The sequence below is a fragment of the Genypterus blacodes genome, unplaced genomic scaffold, assembly GCF_046128005.1.
Source record: "Genypterus blacodes isolate CSIRO-AG114 ecotype Tasmania unplaced genomic scaffold, CSIRO-AGI_Gbla_v1 ptg000137l_1, whole genome shotgun sequence".
Taxonomy (NCBI): Eukaryota; Metazoa; Chordata; class Actinopteri; order Ophidiiformes; family Ophidiidae; genus Genypterus; species Genypterus blacodes.
This window is the reverse complement of record NW_027466939.1, coordinates 1,051,566-1,067,868: the sequence shown is the minus strand read 5'-3', so window position 1 is coordinate 1,067,868 and position 16,303 is coordinate 1,051,566. Positions and strand designations below refer to the sequence as shown.

The 16,303-nt window shown below is 46.4% G+C and overlaps 1 protein-coding gene and 1 long non-coding RNA gene across 3 annotated transcripts; one reads left to right on the top strand and one right to left on the bottom strand.

The window, feature by feature from the left end:
* Window positions 1–580: 580 nt before the first annotated feature.
* On the bottom strand, window positions 581–15,229 carry ern1 (endoplasmic reticulum to nucleus signaling 1). The gene is made up of 22 exons (XM_076164549.1): window positions 14,992–15,229; window positions 10,738–10,858; window positions 8,593–8,626; window positions 8,368–8,440; window positions 8,084–8,156; window positions 7,281–7,403; window positions 6,630–6,731; window positions 6,280–6,541; window positions 5,636–5,714; window positions 5,286–5,436; window positions 4,930–5,045; window positions 4,553–4,736; window positions 4,097–4,366; window positions 3,749–3,839; window positions 3,446–3,635; window positions 3,221–3,320; window positions 2,909–3,108; window positions 2,626–2,773; window positions 2,197–2,324; window positions 1,848–1,971; window positions 1,575–1,642; window positions 581–1,485 (listed from the first exon to the last, which is right to left on the bottom strand). Exons 1-22 carry the CDS (start codon window positions 15,067–15,069, stop codon window positions 904–906), a joined length of 3,297 nt encoding a protein of 1,098 aa, XP_076020664.1. The 5' UTR covers window positions 15,070–15,229; the 3' UTR covers window positions 581–903.
* Window positions 15,230–15,303: 74 nt separating this feature from the next.
* On the top strand, window positions 15,304–16,298 carry LOC143011621 (uncharacterized). 2 transcript variants are annotated; one of them, XR_012964935.1, is made up of 3 exons: window positions 15,338–15,606; window positions 15,703–15,781; window positions 15,964–16,298. It is a non-coding gene; the product is annotated as an uncharacterized LOC143011621 (long non-coding RNA). The 2 variants fall into 2 exon arrangements; XR_012964934.1 differs by having other exon boundaries at window positions 15,304–15,606; window positions 15,703–16,298.
* The last annotated feature ends 5 nt before the right edge of the window (window positions 16,299–16,303 follow it).

Sequence of the window (16,303 nt, the reverse complement as noted above, 5' to 3'; positions counted from 1 at the left end):
AACAGTAATCATTGTTAAGATTGACTTAAAGCAGTGGTTTACAGATACCAGAAGATGAATGAACAAACACCGTTATAGTATTATAAAAAATATTTAATGTTTCATAACCTTCACTTTCACTTTGACGACACCCTTAAAAAAACAAGTCGTTTTACATGAGTGCACTGCCACATAGTCCACCTCTAAATTCATTGTTGGCAAAACGATCACGAGGATGTGATTACCGGCTGTATTCAGAGGACAATCTGAACACCCTTTGGAACAGTCAGCACAATCATCCTGATTGACAAAAGAGAAGCAATCTAGCAGCATTAACTGTAATCAAGCACATGTAGCATAGTTTCATTTTAAAGATCCGTACCCTCGCAGCACTGTGTTTTAAAAAGGCACGTCGGCCACATTAAACAATTTATCAAAGATCCAAATTCTGAATCAATCTATACAAAAATATACACTGTGCACTCTGTGCAGTGAACACGCTCAGTGAGAAACACAACATTGCACCGTTAAATTACCCAAGTGTTGAACAACATCAAAACGTGTTTCCCCACAGTAAAGTCCGGGTATTTTTTGGGCTGAAAAAACGCCCAACACTATTTTTGGACATGTCAAAAGAAACATTTCTCTTTGCTCAGTCCAGCTACAGCTACACTGCTGGTTAACAGAATTCCAACTCCTTCGTGACAGAGGCAGACGAGTGGACGGTTCTGTCGCCGATGAGTTCCACCCAGATGAGCAGAAGGCACTTAAATTCAGGGTGCGGCCGCTGTGCCCGGCAGTGAATCGCAGGCGCTGCAGGCCTGGTCCTCACCAGAACAGGGCACGGCAACACAATCCCAGTAGGCGTCTACTACTTAAGGCATTACTCCCCTCTGTGCTGTGACCACCTGTCTCTGGTCGGGTTCACACCGGTTCATTGTCCAGTGTAGGAGCATCTGGCAGTGCGTGGGTTTCAGACTGAACGGATTCTCTTTGCCTGAGAGAAACAGTAGATGATTGTGAGGCAGCGGTGGGGTTCACCGCCTGAATGTCCGTCTGAGTGGACGCTGCCGTTGCTACGGGACACACCGTCTGAATTGTCAAATTTGAAGCTGCAGGCTCCTCTGGTAATGTGGGTGGCACTGATTGGATAGGTATTGTGTTTGAGACTGGCACTGGCAGTGAAGTTTGTGTGATCAACGACTGGGATGGTTTAGATTCCTGGGGTTGGGAGGAGAATGGCGACGTGTGTGATGGTGAGTGTGGAGTAAACGGCTCATTTGGTCTTTGTGGCCCCAGGTACGTATTGAGGGCCTGTGTCTTTGCCAGCTGCTCTACACTGGGGTAGTAAGGCAGGAACGATCTCTCGTGTGCACAGGTCCTCATGGCCAAATAGGTGTGCATCAGCAGGTGGGGGAACCGGGAGGTGAAGTAGGAGACAAAGTCGTCAGGGATGGAACCCAGAGTCTCCTGTACCTCAGCAGGCAATTCCCGGTAATGGTGTTTCTGTGGAAGGCAGACGGATCATAATTGAGACGGGTGTTGGCGGCAGGCACCATCTTTAATGAGCAAAAAGCGAGAGAAGATATCCTTACCTTGTTTCTCATTGCACGGAGCAGATCTCTAGCAGAGCCGCCCTTATAGGAGCGAAATTTACGCAGATCTGCAAAAGGAACAAGAACGTCAACACATCACACATCAACCACAGAATGTTCTCCCAATAGTTATCATTTCTGTACGCCTTTATGGTGAATAAGATTATAAATGTCACTTAAAACCGTGTCAAAGTTTCAGTTTAACTAAAGCACATCGTGCTTGTGGGTCAAAGCGTCGCTTCATTGCGGCGACATTTTCATCCCGTCTCATACCCGTCTGCAGCGGCACTGTGATGTGCTCTCTCCAGTCTCCCTTGACGACAGCCCTTCCTCCTCTCTCCAGCTGTCTCACGATAGGTCCGTCCAGCGGCTCCTTTTCTATCCTGTCACTCACATCCTGCAAACAAACAAACCCAAAATGTAAGACAAACTGCTCGTCATCTCTCATCACATGACATTAATGATGAATGACCGAAAAACACAAGCACGCGCCTCGGCACAGAGAGATTACTTTGAAAGTGCGATGTCACCAGTGTCCGTTGATTTAGACGGGCATGAAATTAGGACCCACTATCATGGTTCATGTCTGTACAATCTACAATATGCAGTAGCCTGTAGTAACCTGAAAGAACTGCAGCTCTCTCTCCAGACTCCAGAAGAACGGGTGTTTGAGAACGCTGTCAGCAGAAGGTCTCCTGGGGGGCTCCATGCTCAACATCTGCTCCACTAGATCTGTGGCCACAATGTCCCCTGGCAGAGTCAACAACACAAACATACCGTTAATGATCTCTCACACACACACACACACACACACACACACACACACACACACACACACACACACACACACACACACACACACACACACACACACACACACACACACACACACACACACACACACACACACACACACACACACACACACACACACACACACACACACACACACACACACACACACACACACACACACACACACACACACACACACACACACACACACACACACACACACACACACACACACACACACACGTCAAGCTCTCACCATGTTTGTCAGGTTGCAAATGGTTAAGGCTGTAGGTGCCCAGTAGGATATTGGCTTGTCTCTGCAGTGATTTGCCAAAGGGGTGGCTGCCTTGTGAGACCACGTAGTAGAACACACAGCCAGCGGAGAAGATGTCAACAGTGCAGGTCTATATTGGACACGAGGAAAGACGGGAAAGAAATAAGATTGGCTTCAAATCAAAACTACATATTCCATACTTGTCCATGCGTATCATCTGATGACTTTATATATATTCAGTGTTTGATTGTTATCAGTCACTCACCGGGTTGTCTTTGCAGTCCTCACTGAGAACCTCGGGGGCGATCCAGCCCTCCGTGCCAGGCACCCCGGACCTTCTACTGAAACTATGGCGACCCACCGCCAGCTTTTTACACAGGCCAAAGTCGGAGATCATGGCCCGGACCCGGCCGTGGGCGTTAGGCATGGACACCAGGATATTGTGCGGTTTCAAGTCTCTGTGGACTGGGGGACAGGAGAGAGGTGAGAGGAGAAAAAGAAGAAGTCAGGGCTACTCGGTATTACGCAAACAATAATGCTGAGGACGTGAAAGGTGTCCTGGTTGACTGGTGGATACCTATGTTGAGTGAGTGCAGGTGGGCCAGTCCTGACATGGTCTGCTGAAGGAGCATCACAGGCTCCAGTCCATGGCGGTCAAAATCCTTACGTTCCACATACTGGACACACAAATAAGAAAGAGGTAGTAGGACAACAATACTACAGCCTGTACATTTAGGTTTACTGAAAGGTTTTAAATAGTTAAATTCTCCAGATACTTATATACGACGAGTGCCTTCAGTACCTCCTGAAGCGAGGCGGCGCACAGCTCAATGGCGATGTACTGGAACTGACGGTCCCTCTCCGTGCAGAAGTATCGGATGACGTTTGGGTGTTCGTCCGACTCCCTCAGCAACTGAACTTCCCGGTCTGCAAAGCTGAAGCACTCTGGGAGAATTCTCTTCACCGCCACCGGACGGTTGTCAAACTGACCCCTGGGGAATGAGCGGTGGAATTAGTGTTGGGGTGTAGAGGCACTAGAAGCTGCCGTGAACTAGCGCTCAGGATCAGTGATGTCACGATAGCAACATCCAGCACTCCCACTTACTTGTACACAATGGTTCCCTCAGCACCGTGACCCAGGACACCTTTGGGATGGAATGTTATGTTTCCCACTCTGACGATATTGGAGTCGTCGTCTGATACACACACATAATGCACATAGGTACGGTGATGAAAAGTGGGTTCACACGGTTCAAAATCAAACTGTAGACTTAAAGCCTGTTTGTAAACAAGTATGAGTCCAAATTCTTCACACAGAAATATCGGAGTCTTCCTCACGTCATCAAAATCGCAATTTCACATGGTCATGGTGTTTAAGTGTTGGACTCTTTAAGGCTTTAAACAACAAGTATTCTATTCCATTTCCAAGAGTTTATTCTTCATTTCTCTTTACCTCCATCTTCATGCTCATTGGCAGAGCTGCCCAGTTCTGACACAGACAGATTGGAGTGGTTGGAGGCACGAGGGGTGACATTGGGGCTGCTGTGGTCTGAGAACTCTGAGCGGGTGTGGGCTACGTCCAAGTAGTCGTTATCCGGGGTCAAGCCCGGGCCCACGTCTGCAGAGGGGAAGGGTTGCTGCTTCTGGAGGAGCTCAAGCCGCTCCTCCATCTGCCTTTGGAACTCCTGGTGCTGTAGCTGCTGCTGCTTGTGTACACTCTGAGGTAAGAGAGGACACGAACACCAAAGCTCTGAGAACTGCAATACTGTGCACCACAACAACTTCTGAACTATTTCCATCATGTAGTGTAATACATTTTGCAGCCTCTAGGGGCCCTCTAACAAGTTCTAGACTTGTAAGTGGCAGGTACGCATAAGTCCACTAGGTGGTGGTGTTTGACTTGCCTTAGGATAAGTGATGACAAAGGCCACCCAGCCAGCCAGGAGGAAGGTGGAGAAGATTATGGTGGCCATATCTTTGAGCATGGAGTCTACTGGAGCCTCTGGCCTAACAGTTCGGCCACCTGGTTCCTGAATGGAGGTTTCGGGCGGAGGAGAAGGAGGCCTTTCATCCATACCGCTGTCATTTACCTTCTGTAATATGGAGACATGGAGCAAGAGCGGAGAGGACAAGGAATAAGAGAGAAATCTGCACAAACATCTGGATAGGTTTAGTGAAATAGGACAGAAGGGTCATGAAGTTTTCTCATAAAATATTCAGTAGCTCGCACTCTCTCATGCTGGCATGCGCACACACACACACACACAAACACACACGCACAACTACCTCCTCTACAGGCTTGTCCGTGGTAGGTGGGATGACGTTGGCTTGATTGCGAGGGAAGCTATCGGGGAACTTCTCCAGGATCTTTGTGTGTGCTTCAGGAGGGGTTTCATGATGGCCTGGAATGAAGAGCAATCTCTCATCATCATCATACAGACAAATATGGACATTCTTCTGTTACCATCAGTTTTGTGTTGCCGTTTTTGTCTAGTTGCTCACTGTGACATGCAAACCCAAGCATTGGTTGAGTAGAACTGTACTGCGTCTCATACGGTGGGTGGTGAGTAAAGAGTTGACTGTAAAACCTAAACATACAGTAACAACCACTACTATTATTATTATTATTATTACTGCAGTACCTATGAGAAGCAGGTAGTTCCGCATGAAGTTGATGCGATTTCTCTCCAGCAGCGCAGCATTGAACTTGACGCTGGTGCTCGGGGTGATGACACACTCCTCAGTCTCCTGGATGTCGGGACCCTCCAGCATGGGGAAGGTGCTGCCGCGAGGCTGTAGTCATGCAAACACAGGCACACACACACACATCACCTCTCTGAAAGTAGAAGGCAATAAACTAGCTTCTATTCCTTTAAGGGTAATGGATTTCAGCAGTTAACCAGCAAAGCAACATTTACTTTCAGCTTCATATGTTGAGGTGAAGGACTGTGCTGCGGTCGGACAGAGATGTGGAACATAAAGTGTCACTCACCACTACAGTGACTCCATCGTGTACCAGGGAGGGAGACGCATACAGACTGGTGGAGTATTTACCCACATACAGAGTGGACCTGAGAGACAGAGAGAGAGGGAGGGCGTGTTTGCTTACATGGGAAAAAACATTACACACTCCTGGTGTCATACACTATGAAACTTATTAAAAATAGAATTGCGAAATAATGCTGTGTATGCGTTTCCCACACCTCACTAAATAAGTGAAGTGTGGGCGACAACTGAAAGTCCCGTTTCTCTTTTCTACAGTAACAGCAGATGTCAACAAAATACATGAAGAAACACTGTGCTCACAGTACTATGGACTGAAGGAGGAGGAGGACCTGCATCCACTTGTTCATTAATTTACCGGTCATTACAAGTCTTGTTTCAAACCCAACGTTGGGCAATGTCATGACGAACTTCAGAAGAGGAATGAATCCTTTTCATGCGTGTGTCTGATGAGTGAAGGATCTAACAATGATCAAAAAGAATGTAACGACTCAGCGTGTTGACAGCACACAATGTTCACTTTACAGATAAGAAAACATTTCAGAGGAAATCAGAAAACCTAGAAGGTGAAAACTAAAAACAAAAGAAAGATCCAGAATAAAAGGATCACGACAAAAGGATCAGACTGCTTACATGAGCTTATTCTTGGGCTTATTCTCCTTAGGGAACGGGTACTTCCACTGAGTGATGCGGCCGACTTCCCCGGACATGAACGTCAGGTAGCGCAGAGTCTCCACCGCCACATTGGTATGGGGGACCTTGCGGAGGCCTTCGCGCTGCCAGATGTACATGGCCACCACCGGAGAGTTATAATTCTGTACCCACTGAACGTCTCCAGACTCGCTGTCTACAGTCACCACCAGCCCGTCGCCGTTGGACACAAAATGAGCCATCTCTGCGGGGACAAAAGCAACGGTCACAGTGGTTCTGTCCGGTCTGACATCAAAAAGGTACAACCGGGCCGGCACATGCGGCTTTCTCACTGTATTTGGTGTCGTCGTCGGGAACGGTGGAGGCGTAGTCGGAATAGGTGGCGTTCCAGCGCAACTCTCTGCTCTTGGTGTCATACATGGTGATGGTGTACTCTGAAAGAAGGGAAAGGAACAATGTAGTGAATTCCACAGGGAATGGGGGTGGATGTGTTTCTCATGTAACCTCCACAAAAAGGCTCTCCACACTGAGAATGTGTGTATGAGGTATACGTCGGGTTGAATTTCTTCAAAATGTGGACACGGTGAAACTAAATCCTTGATATGGGCAACGGGGTGACAATGTGGGCTTGGAATTGACACCAACTAAAGGCTTTACATAAGTGTCGTTTGGATGGCTCTCACACTCGAGGTCGTTGTCTACAATTACCAACTCTAACCCTCACCCCAGGGATGAAGCGCTGCAGGGAGAGAGCGTGTGTGCTGGGATGTGTATTTGGGCAGAGTTGTAGTGTGGCGTTACCGCAGGACGAGCAGGAGACATGACAAACAAGGGTTGGTCAGCTAATTAGGGTAAGAACGACATTTAAATGTGGTGGGCCGCAAAGCAAATAGAGGATAATCTCCCCCAGATAAGACGAGGCAAGGTGAGAGAAACGACACTCGGGTGGGACAGCCACCGACCGAGTCCGCTTAGCTTTTTACCTGTGCGGCCCAGATAGAGAAGGGAGGAGGAGGGGCACAGCATCTCGGCAAAGGAGGAGGTGAGGGTCTGCTGCTTCTCGCCGGTCAACAGGTCCACGACGTACCACAGGTCCTGTTTCTTACCTGAGCATTGGGGGAAAATAAAAACACAGAAATAAGATGAACCTCTGGGACATAAACACGTATCCTACAGGCGTCAACATCATGTTTAGGGTTACTGAGCGCAGGGTTGATGGCGCAGGGACTTCTTGGCAGTGGCACCTCGTCCTTTCAATATTGCAGGTAGTGACAGAAATACCTTGTTTATAGCCAAATGAACCTACTGACTTGAAGTATGAGGATTGGATGCAGTGGCCTTAGCAAGACCTTAGAAGATGCAATACTGTTTTTGCCGCTAACAGCTTCCTTTGAATGGGAACAAAAGCTGGGATGATAATGACGCAAATGTCACCTGCCTACTTTCAAACAATGACAAAGGCACCATAGTAGATTACCTGTCCTCCGTTAACTGTTGTCAATTCAAAAGAACACCAGCTACAACCGCAGGCGGTGTGGAATGCAAATGCACCCTAAGGGGTTTGAGCAAGTCAGATAACAGCGTCTCACTCAGGCCGGGAGGCACACTGGGGACTGGGACTGTAGTCGCTATTCACAACAGAGCTCGTCACCACAATTGAACTCATTGCCCACCGTCACATTGTTCCTTTGCTACAGCAGGCAATGAGCGGGCAGAATGTAGCAAACAGAGCAATGCTTAGAATTTGTTTCAATCATACTTCATGTCTTTCAATATGTGGTCTTACCCGTGTAAAGGATTCCATCAGAACTGCGACAGGGTGAGGCTTGGACCAACTCGGGAATTGTGAAAGGTAATTTCTGTTTGAGCATAACGAAGCAGCATTATCGACATGAGATGACTCGAACCAACTCCGTGTCCTAATACAATATAGGACGAATGTGATACACAGCACAATGTTGTAACTTCTGAATGAGATGTGGATTTCTTTTGGCCTGAAGTTAGACTAGAAAAGAGGAAGTGAAGAGTGATACAGTGATAGATGCCAGAGATAAAGTCGTTTCCTCTTACTGTCAGGCCTTCGCTGTTCTTTCCTCCCAGAGAATACAGGCTGCCGTCGTTAGGGTCAGGCAGAAAGGCTGGCCTGAAGGAAACAGTACAGACTAAGTTGAGCTTTTGTAAGCATTCTGTAGGACTGAGTAGTATGAGTTTACAACAAGCATGTACATCTGTTGCGCAAAACACAAGGCTACATTGTGTCCGTGAACACACGCTGAACAGCTTAAAGACACTTACTCTGCCACGTGTGTGGGGACCTGAAGGACTGGATCTGTGAGCAGAGACAAAGTGACAAGTTGTAAGTCAAGACATACAAGATTATTAATCAATGAAAACAATAGTGGGTGAATGTTGTGCAATGACAATGACAACGATCCCGCAGAAGACAAAGGCAACGAATAACCTCAAACATGACGGGCAAACTGTCACTCCTACTGCTCTGTGTGGATGAACCCAGCATGTGACAACTGTGGGGGACAACTTGTCTGACACACACACACACACACACACGTTGCATCACATTCTCTTAAATGCACTCTAGCCCACTCATACTTGTTGCTGATAAGCCGTCCGATTCCAAACTTTCTCCCAACATAACACAACAAGGCATGGACTGGAAACGTGCCTGAAACGTCCAGCGTAAAGCCATGACTGCAAATGTTGACCTCTAACCCCTGCTGCAGTTTAACAAACACGCCCCTCCCTTCAGTGTGAACGTAAAGGGCGTGGGCCAGATGGTGATCTCTAGAGGGGGTCAGCAACAGTACGGGGAGGGCGAGGGGGGGAGTACCTGAAGGGGGTCAATGACTGTTGTGCCCAAGGAACCTTAACAATTATTATATGCAAGTGCACAAAGGGGCGTGGCCAAAACAACAGGTTTCTATGTTGCCGGGCAGGAAATTCAGCCAGGCTGGCCGACCCACGCATGTGCGATTAGAAAGCCAACAAGGAGTAAACAGGCAAACTATGTGACCTGGATCGTACATGTGGGTGAATGGTACTAGCTCCTATACTTCAAATAATACTGATTTCATTGCCAATTATGTTTATTATCAGTTTAAAGAAGAGTCAATGCGAGTGTTAAGATACTGCTATGTGCCTTGAGCCCAAAGCAGCGTCTATAAGAACCAGGAATCTAATTCAATTTATGTCGAAATGAAACGACAAGACTAAAGCAAGCAAATCTGCAAATTTGAGATGTTGTTTTAGGGGAATATTTGGTATTTCCCACCTTCAATTGGATGTTAATTCCCACATTTGTCACAGATTAATAGGTGGGTGGAGTAGTCAAGACGTTTTAGCACTCGTATGTTTGCAAACCGACAACAGCCACCTGTGAAGAAGCATGACCCCAGAACCATTTACATTTATATTCACTAGGTGTTCCAGAAAAACAGCTGCCGCCTCTGCATTAATGTTTATTAATCTCCTGGGTTTGTGTGCTCAGTTCCACACCACTAACATGTGCTTCACTTATTCATTGTTGTTACCGTTTCCCTCGCAGGTAGGAAACATTGTGGCCTGCAATCAATTTAGGTTTTCCCGTGCATTTCCAATACTTGACACAGGAAACAAACTGATTTTACCGTCACATCAGGTTCAGCATTATAAAAGGAAGTAAAACACTTAAATGCCATCTTTTCCAGTGTTTACTTTCTAGTGTAACTACCAAGCATGTAGCCGTTCACATGTTAAGCGGCCTAAATGCTTACACGGTGAAAATGTTTAGATACGAGCGCGGCTGATAGAAGAGCGCGGCTTACCCTTGCCCACGCCGACCTTGATTACAGGCTATATCTGCCCCCTCTCAGTTAATCATTACCGGGCTCTGCTGCCTAAAAGAACGTTTTGTGTCATTTGCACGAGTTCAGCCTAAACACAGGACATGATTCCATAGCATTGACTTTAACTCATTAATACTTTTAGAGGACCAACCGGATGTTTTGTTAAACCATTGATACGGTCTATACGTACATGTAGTTGTTGTCTAGTTTCAGACTGAAAGCAGATTCCAATTCCTATTTCTGAATTTCAATGTCTTTGAGTTGCATTATGTAAAAACAAACACAACATATTTTTGTGCTATGAAAAAGTCATTTGTGTAAGTTGTGTGGTGTGAGTGATGAAATGTGGATAAGATTACAGCAGAATGTTTCACAGTGGTACCATGTTGCCCTGGATTCTTCCTTACAAAATCAGGTTCAGCTTTGTGATTAAAAAAAAATCTGCTGACGAATAACCAAACCCTGAAACGGCACATTGGAATGTCATTGTGTCTCCTCCTACAAAAGAACTTTGTGTATTTGGAAACGTAACCTGAACACAGAACCTTTGAGACGCGCAAAGCAAACAAAAAAACTTAACCGCGAGCGACACTCTTACCTTCTTTTAGCGTCCATTTTATAGAGCCTGACTTCTTGCTAACGGCGTGCAGGTTTCCATCCAGCGTGGACACAAAGAGCAGGCTTTCAGGGAGGGAAACTGAGCCGGCACTGCAGAAGCCCTGGAAGACAGAAAGGCCACACAAAATGAAGGCGATGTAAACAAAAGAGACTAAACTAAACTAAAAACGCTTCAAAAGCACAAAATACTGCAGTATTGGGATGCAAAACTAAACTAAACTAAACTAAACTTCAGCAACAGTTTGGCTTTGATCATTTATTTCGCAATCGCCTCAGAACGGGGGTGTTTCCACATCCCTCGGCGCCGATGAACAGTAGGCTGAGCAGGCCGTGTGGGTGCTCCTCTTTCCAGTAGCCTGTGCACCCACTCACACACACACACACTGACGCACGTGGCACGCTTGGATCCATGTGACAAAGTAGTGGACAGCACATGGACTGACATTCAGACATGCTGAGAAACTTAGTAGGACGCAGAGATATGAAGATAGAACAGATGTAGGCGGCAACCAACCGACCCAACTGACCACTGGCGGTGAAGTGACGCAGCCTCATGACTCAGCTTATGCCAAACTGTGGAATTCTAAACGCTTTGTATGAAATGTATGATGCATCTAAAAAGGTGAGTAGACCACCTGAGGACAACCCTGCCATCTTTACCCTCTTTGTAGCCGAGAAGCTGAGATACGCCCCAATCTCCTGCTGGACCAGAGTGTTATCCATTAACATCTCTACTCTCGACTAATCCCGCTGAACAGGACGGCGGGGGGGTGGAGACCCTGCGTTTAATGCAGATTACCAATCCCTAATTACTGTACGGATACACTCTTCTGAGCACTTAGACACTTATAGAGAGAAGAGGGGGGCGGGGGGTTGAAGTGCTCTGAAGCCCGACACAAACCACCAGAACTAATAAATCAGGCGAGTGTGTGTGTGTGTGTGTGTACGTGGCATGTTGAGTGAACGCAACCGCCAGCGCCAGGTCACTCAACTTGCATGGAAAGTCATGCAAATCAGTATTGTTGGGGGTCATATACATGTATAAGATCACACACACACAGAGACAGAGACAGAGACAGAGACAGAGACAGAGAGAGACAGAGACAGAGACAGAGACAGAGAGAGACAGAGACAGAGACAGAGACAGAGACAGAGACAGAGAGAGACAGAGACAGAGACAGAGACAGAGACAGAGAGAGAGAGAGAGAGAGACAGAGAGAGAGAGAACAAAGAATATATGATCCAGTAACAACAACAAATCACAGAGTCCCAAACACCCAACGCTGTCATGTTGAGTGGACATTAATTGATTTGTTTTTCTAAGTTTCACAGCAGAAAGAAACTGCAGTCAAATATGGAGGCGGCCTTTCATATTTGACTGCAGAACCTCTGCTCTAATCTCACATCCTACACTGGCACTTGTGTCAATATTGCACACCTGTGACTCTTCCCAGCCAGCCACAAACCCTGTACCTGTACCCATGACAGAATCATAACCCGCGTTTTGCTTTTGTGGCTCCCTCACCGCCTCTCAGCTTTCTTGGTTGCACTTGATTCAACGTTCTAGCATGCGTGGTAGTTGCCAGGTTTAGGATGGAAACTGACACGCAATCGATGGACATTTACATGGTTTCATTCGCAGGATTTATTGGCCATCTGTTTATGAAATACCCAGCTGCACTGAGAGACAGTAGGGGGCCGAGGTTTGACGCAGCTGTTTCTGAAAGGACTGAAACATAAGAACATCCCCTCTCATTTCCTCGTTCTACTGTGTGCAACAGAGAAACATTGGATTAGTCAGTTACATAATACAACAAAATTGGGAGAAAGCAAAGTCTTGTTGTGCGCTCTTCACTTCCCCCCCGCCCGTCTGCAATGAGGTCAGACGCTGCTTCGAGGGAAACTAAACGCAATGCTCGTGCGATGGCAGACGTCAGGTTAAGCTCGAATGTCACGCTTCACAGCCTCCTACCTGGCTTGCCAACGTCAACACGGGACAGGATGTGATTGGCAGCGCTCTCACTGAATGTAAACAGGCACACACACATACACACAGCAATATAAAATCCTTATCAGAGGCTTTGGTTTGCAATAATTCCAGTGAATACCGTGGCGTGGAGTGACATCCTTATCTGTAGATGGGACAGGATGGGAAAGTGTGAAGCTGCAATGCTATAATAAAACACAACAAATGTCGCGGCGTCAACAGCATCTGTGACGTCATCTTCCATTAAAACAGCTTTACCAGGTGTGTAAACAAATGAAAAACATTTGTATTCATCACTTGACCTTTCTAGCTGCCCTGAGGTACGAGAGGGATATAAACCCTAACACTGCTGGAGGGAAATACACTGGCTATAGGTGGAAGACTGAATAAATGGTAGAATGGACTTTTGGCTGATTTAAAATCAACCAAAGAGCTTTTATATTTCTCCCTCATCAGTGTGAAAGGTGTCAAACACAATGCAAGCAATTAACCTCTGAAGAACCTATTCGTACGGCGTCACATCGCTGCCATAAGTAGTCAAAACAAACGTTTGAACAGAGAACCACGCTGATCCGTATCTCCAACAACCAACAATTTCTTGATTTGATCACGAGGGTGAGAAACAGCTTCGCAGTTTCACTACCACCTTGTCCGCAACAATCAATCCCTTTTCGCTGCTTCCTCTTGTGCGAAAAGTAGCGCCGAAACCAAGAATGGGACTCCTGATCACATCTCTGGTTTCTGGTCAGGAAAGGTGTATGGTAGCCAAGGGGTTTGAAAGTCAATACTTAGGAAATCCCTGAGTGTGCTTGAACAAACACGGCATTGGAAATAGTCTAATGATCAAGACATACCCAAGGCTCTTTCTTGTCCAGCGAGGTGCAGAAATGTGTCTTTGGTAAATAAAATAAGAGAAAGGCAGAGGTGTGATCGCACAGACATATTGACAGGTAACTGCCGCGTCTCGCCAAACGAAATCCTTACTGTCAACCTGGAGGGAGTAACTGAAACTGAGTGCAGAGAGGATGTGTTGCGTCCTTAACAAGACTGAATGTCGTCCTTTGTTCGGCCTTGTTGTACAGGTCAACCCCCCATCAATTGTTTGCTTCTTGCCAATGATTTTTACCTACTGTCTCCACCACCCTGGACAGTTTGTTAGAGGTTTTCCCCCCTTGGGGCTGTGCAAATATGAAAGGATGGTACAAGCTCGGGGATATTTGATCTCCTTTCAACAGACAGTAACGACAAAAGTGAGTTTTACAGCAATGACACAAGAACAGACGCATGACCATCGTCGTCTTAATATGCAAATCTTTAGTGAAGATCTACGGAAAACGCAACTTAAACTTTCTTCTCTGTCAACACGGATCTGCCGGCAGTTCTCTGCATGTCGATCCGGTGGGAAAGAAGTCACGTGTTGGCCCTCGATCAGGCACAGTCAGTCAATGCACAACCACTCTGCTGTTGTGATAAGATAGCATAAGTACACAACTTTGTTTTAGCCGATCAGTCTGTCTGCCCAATCAGAAACGAGACTACAAATATGACCATGTGGATTTAGAGTTTGGAATACTGCAAAGTGGGGCTGAGCTAACTCCATGTGTTGTAATGTTGTAATGTTGTATGTTCCTGTGTGGGGTCTGGAGACAAACATGATCAACACCATTCGTCAACAGTAAACAGAAACATTTACATTATACTGTAGTTGTCATGTGGCAGACGCTCACATGGCACAAACATGAGAGATTTGAATACAACATTAGCAAAGATCTAATGCATTTACTGGGATAAACACTTACAATGTAGTGAATTAATCTACCATGTGGATATCACCAGAGAGAGAGAGACACAGACAGAGAGACCGAGAGAGACACAGACAGAGAGACAGACAGAGAGACACAGACAGAGACATAACATTAGAGACAGAGGAGGTTTCAATTCACCGGGTACAAAACAGTGACAGCAAACCACCATTTTGGTTTCACACACTGACTACGCAAGCTTGCCTGGTGACACATTTATTAAAGATAATAACAACAATAATAATAATAATAATAATGAGTGTGGTCGCAGCACAGGACACAGACGCTCGGGTTACTAAGGAACAGAACGGGTCGGAACCTTCACTGGGGGGGTCCAGCCGTGGAAAAAGTTCACAATATCCAGCCACATTTACAGCTCGACCCCGTTAAGATAACCCTCAATTAAACAACAGCAGCTAGCTTATCCCAGTTAGCCCCCGTTTACCTTTTGTGGGAGACCAGCGCAGCAGAGGAACGCCAGGATGCACCACACCAGGGCCCGGCTGTTTACTGTCCAGTCCATGTTTCTCTGCTCTCGACCCGGGATGAAGAGCTGGTTCGGACGGTGTAAAGTCACCGCGGACTACATAGAAATCTGATTTGGCTTGTGACGGAGCGTGTGGAGGCGTCTATCCACGTTGATAGCTATGAAGCAGGCATCTAGCCAGCATCGTTGGGTCTTGCTTCTTCCTGAAATGAAATCCGTGGGTTGGACTTGAGCTAAGACCTCACACCAGTGGAGGAGGGGAGACGGAGAATCAAGCGCCAGCCAATCAAAGCACAGATAACAATACCGGATGTAGTATAAAGTACTACCGGGGGACATTTTCTGCAGCAGTGTAGAGAAACGCATGCTTCGTGAGCCGAACAGCCACTTCCTGCTTCATCTACACATAAATGTCGCTATCAGAGTTAAATCATGCCGGTTGGATGTCGGAGCGGTTGTTTGTGTTTGTTTCTGGGTCAGCGTCATGACAGATGAGTGCGATCTGCGCCATGTGACGAGCAGCGTGATGGGACAGGCGTGAGCAGCAGGCCGCATGGAGGAGAGAAGGCCAAGGTAAATATGTGTTCGCTTTAAACATGAGGTAATAAATACAGTGTGTTTGGTATGTTCTCACCTGTTTGTCTGTTTGTTTGTTTGCGTTCTAACCAGGCTTGATCGTGAGAACTGCCGCGTTCAAGGTGGTACACGTGGACTCTGCTGCGATCGGATGGCGGTCAGGGGATTAACGGTAGGAATCCAAATGAACTAAATGATGGATTTCACGTTTCAAGTTCTGTAAATGATGATATAAGTGCGTTAGACTTCTGATGAAAAAATGAAGTCAACATCCTTTCTGATCTAACCTTCCAAATTCCCTGTTGGTTCCCTTGGTTCAATACATAATCTCACTCAGACTTCTTTCTCCTGCAGGGATAAATGGGAATGGATCCATGAGGCCCAAGAGAGTAAGTACTCCTATAATCATCCTAGTGACCTTTTAAGGGTCATGTGTGATGATCATGATGCGTTAGACTTCTGATTCATTAGTGAAGACAACATACATCTGATATGACCCAGATAACTGTCTTTTAGGGGATTTTAGTCAAACCGAGCTCATTAAAATGTTCTTCTACAGGAGTGGACTGGCTGTGTGAAGCTGCCGTGATTAAAGTAACATGCAAGGTGACGTCACACATTTTCCTTTTATGCTTATATTTAACTGGAAGATCACTCTATGTTTTGTATGAATAAAGCAACCCTTTACAGCCTC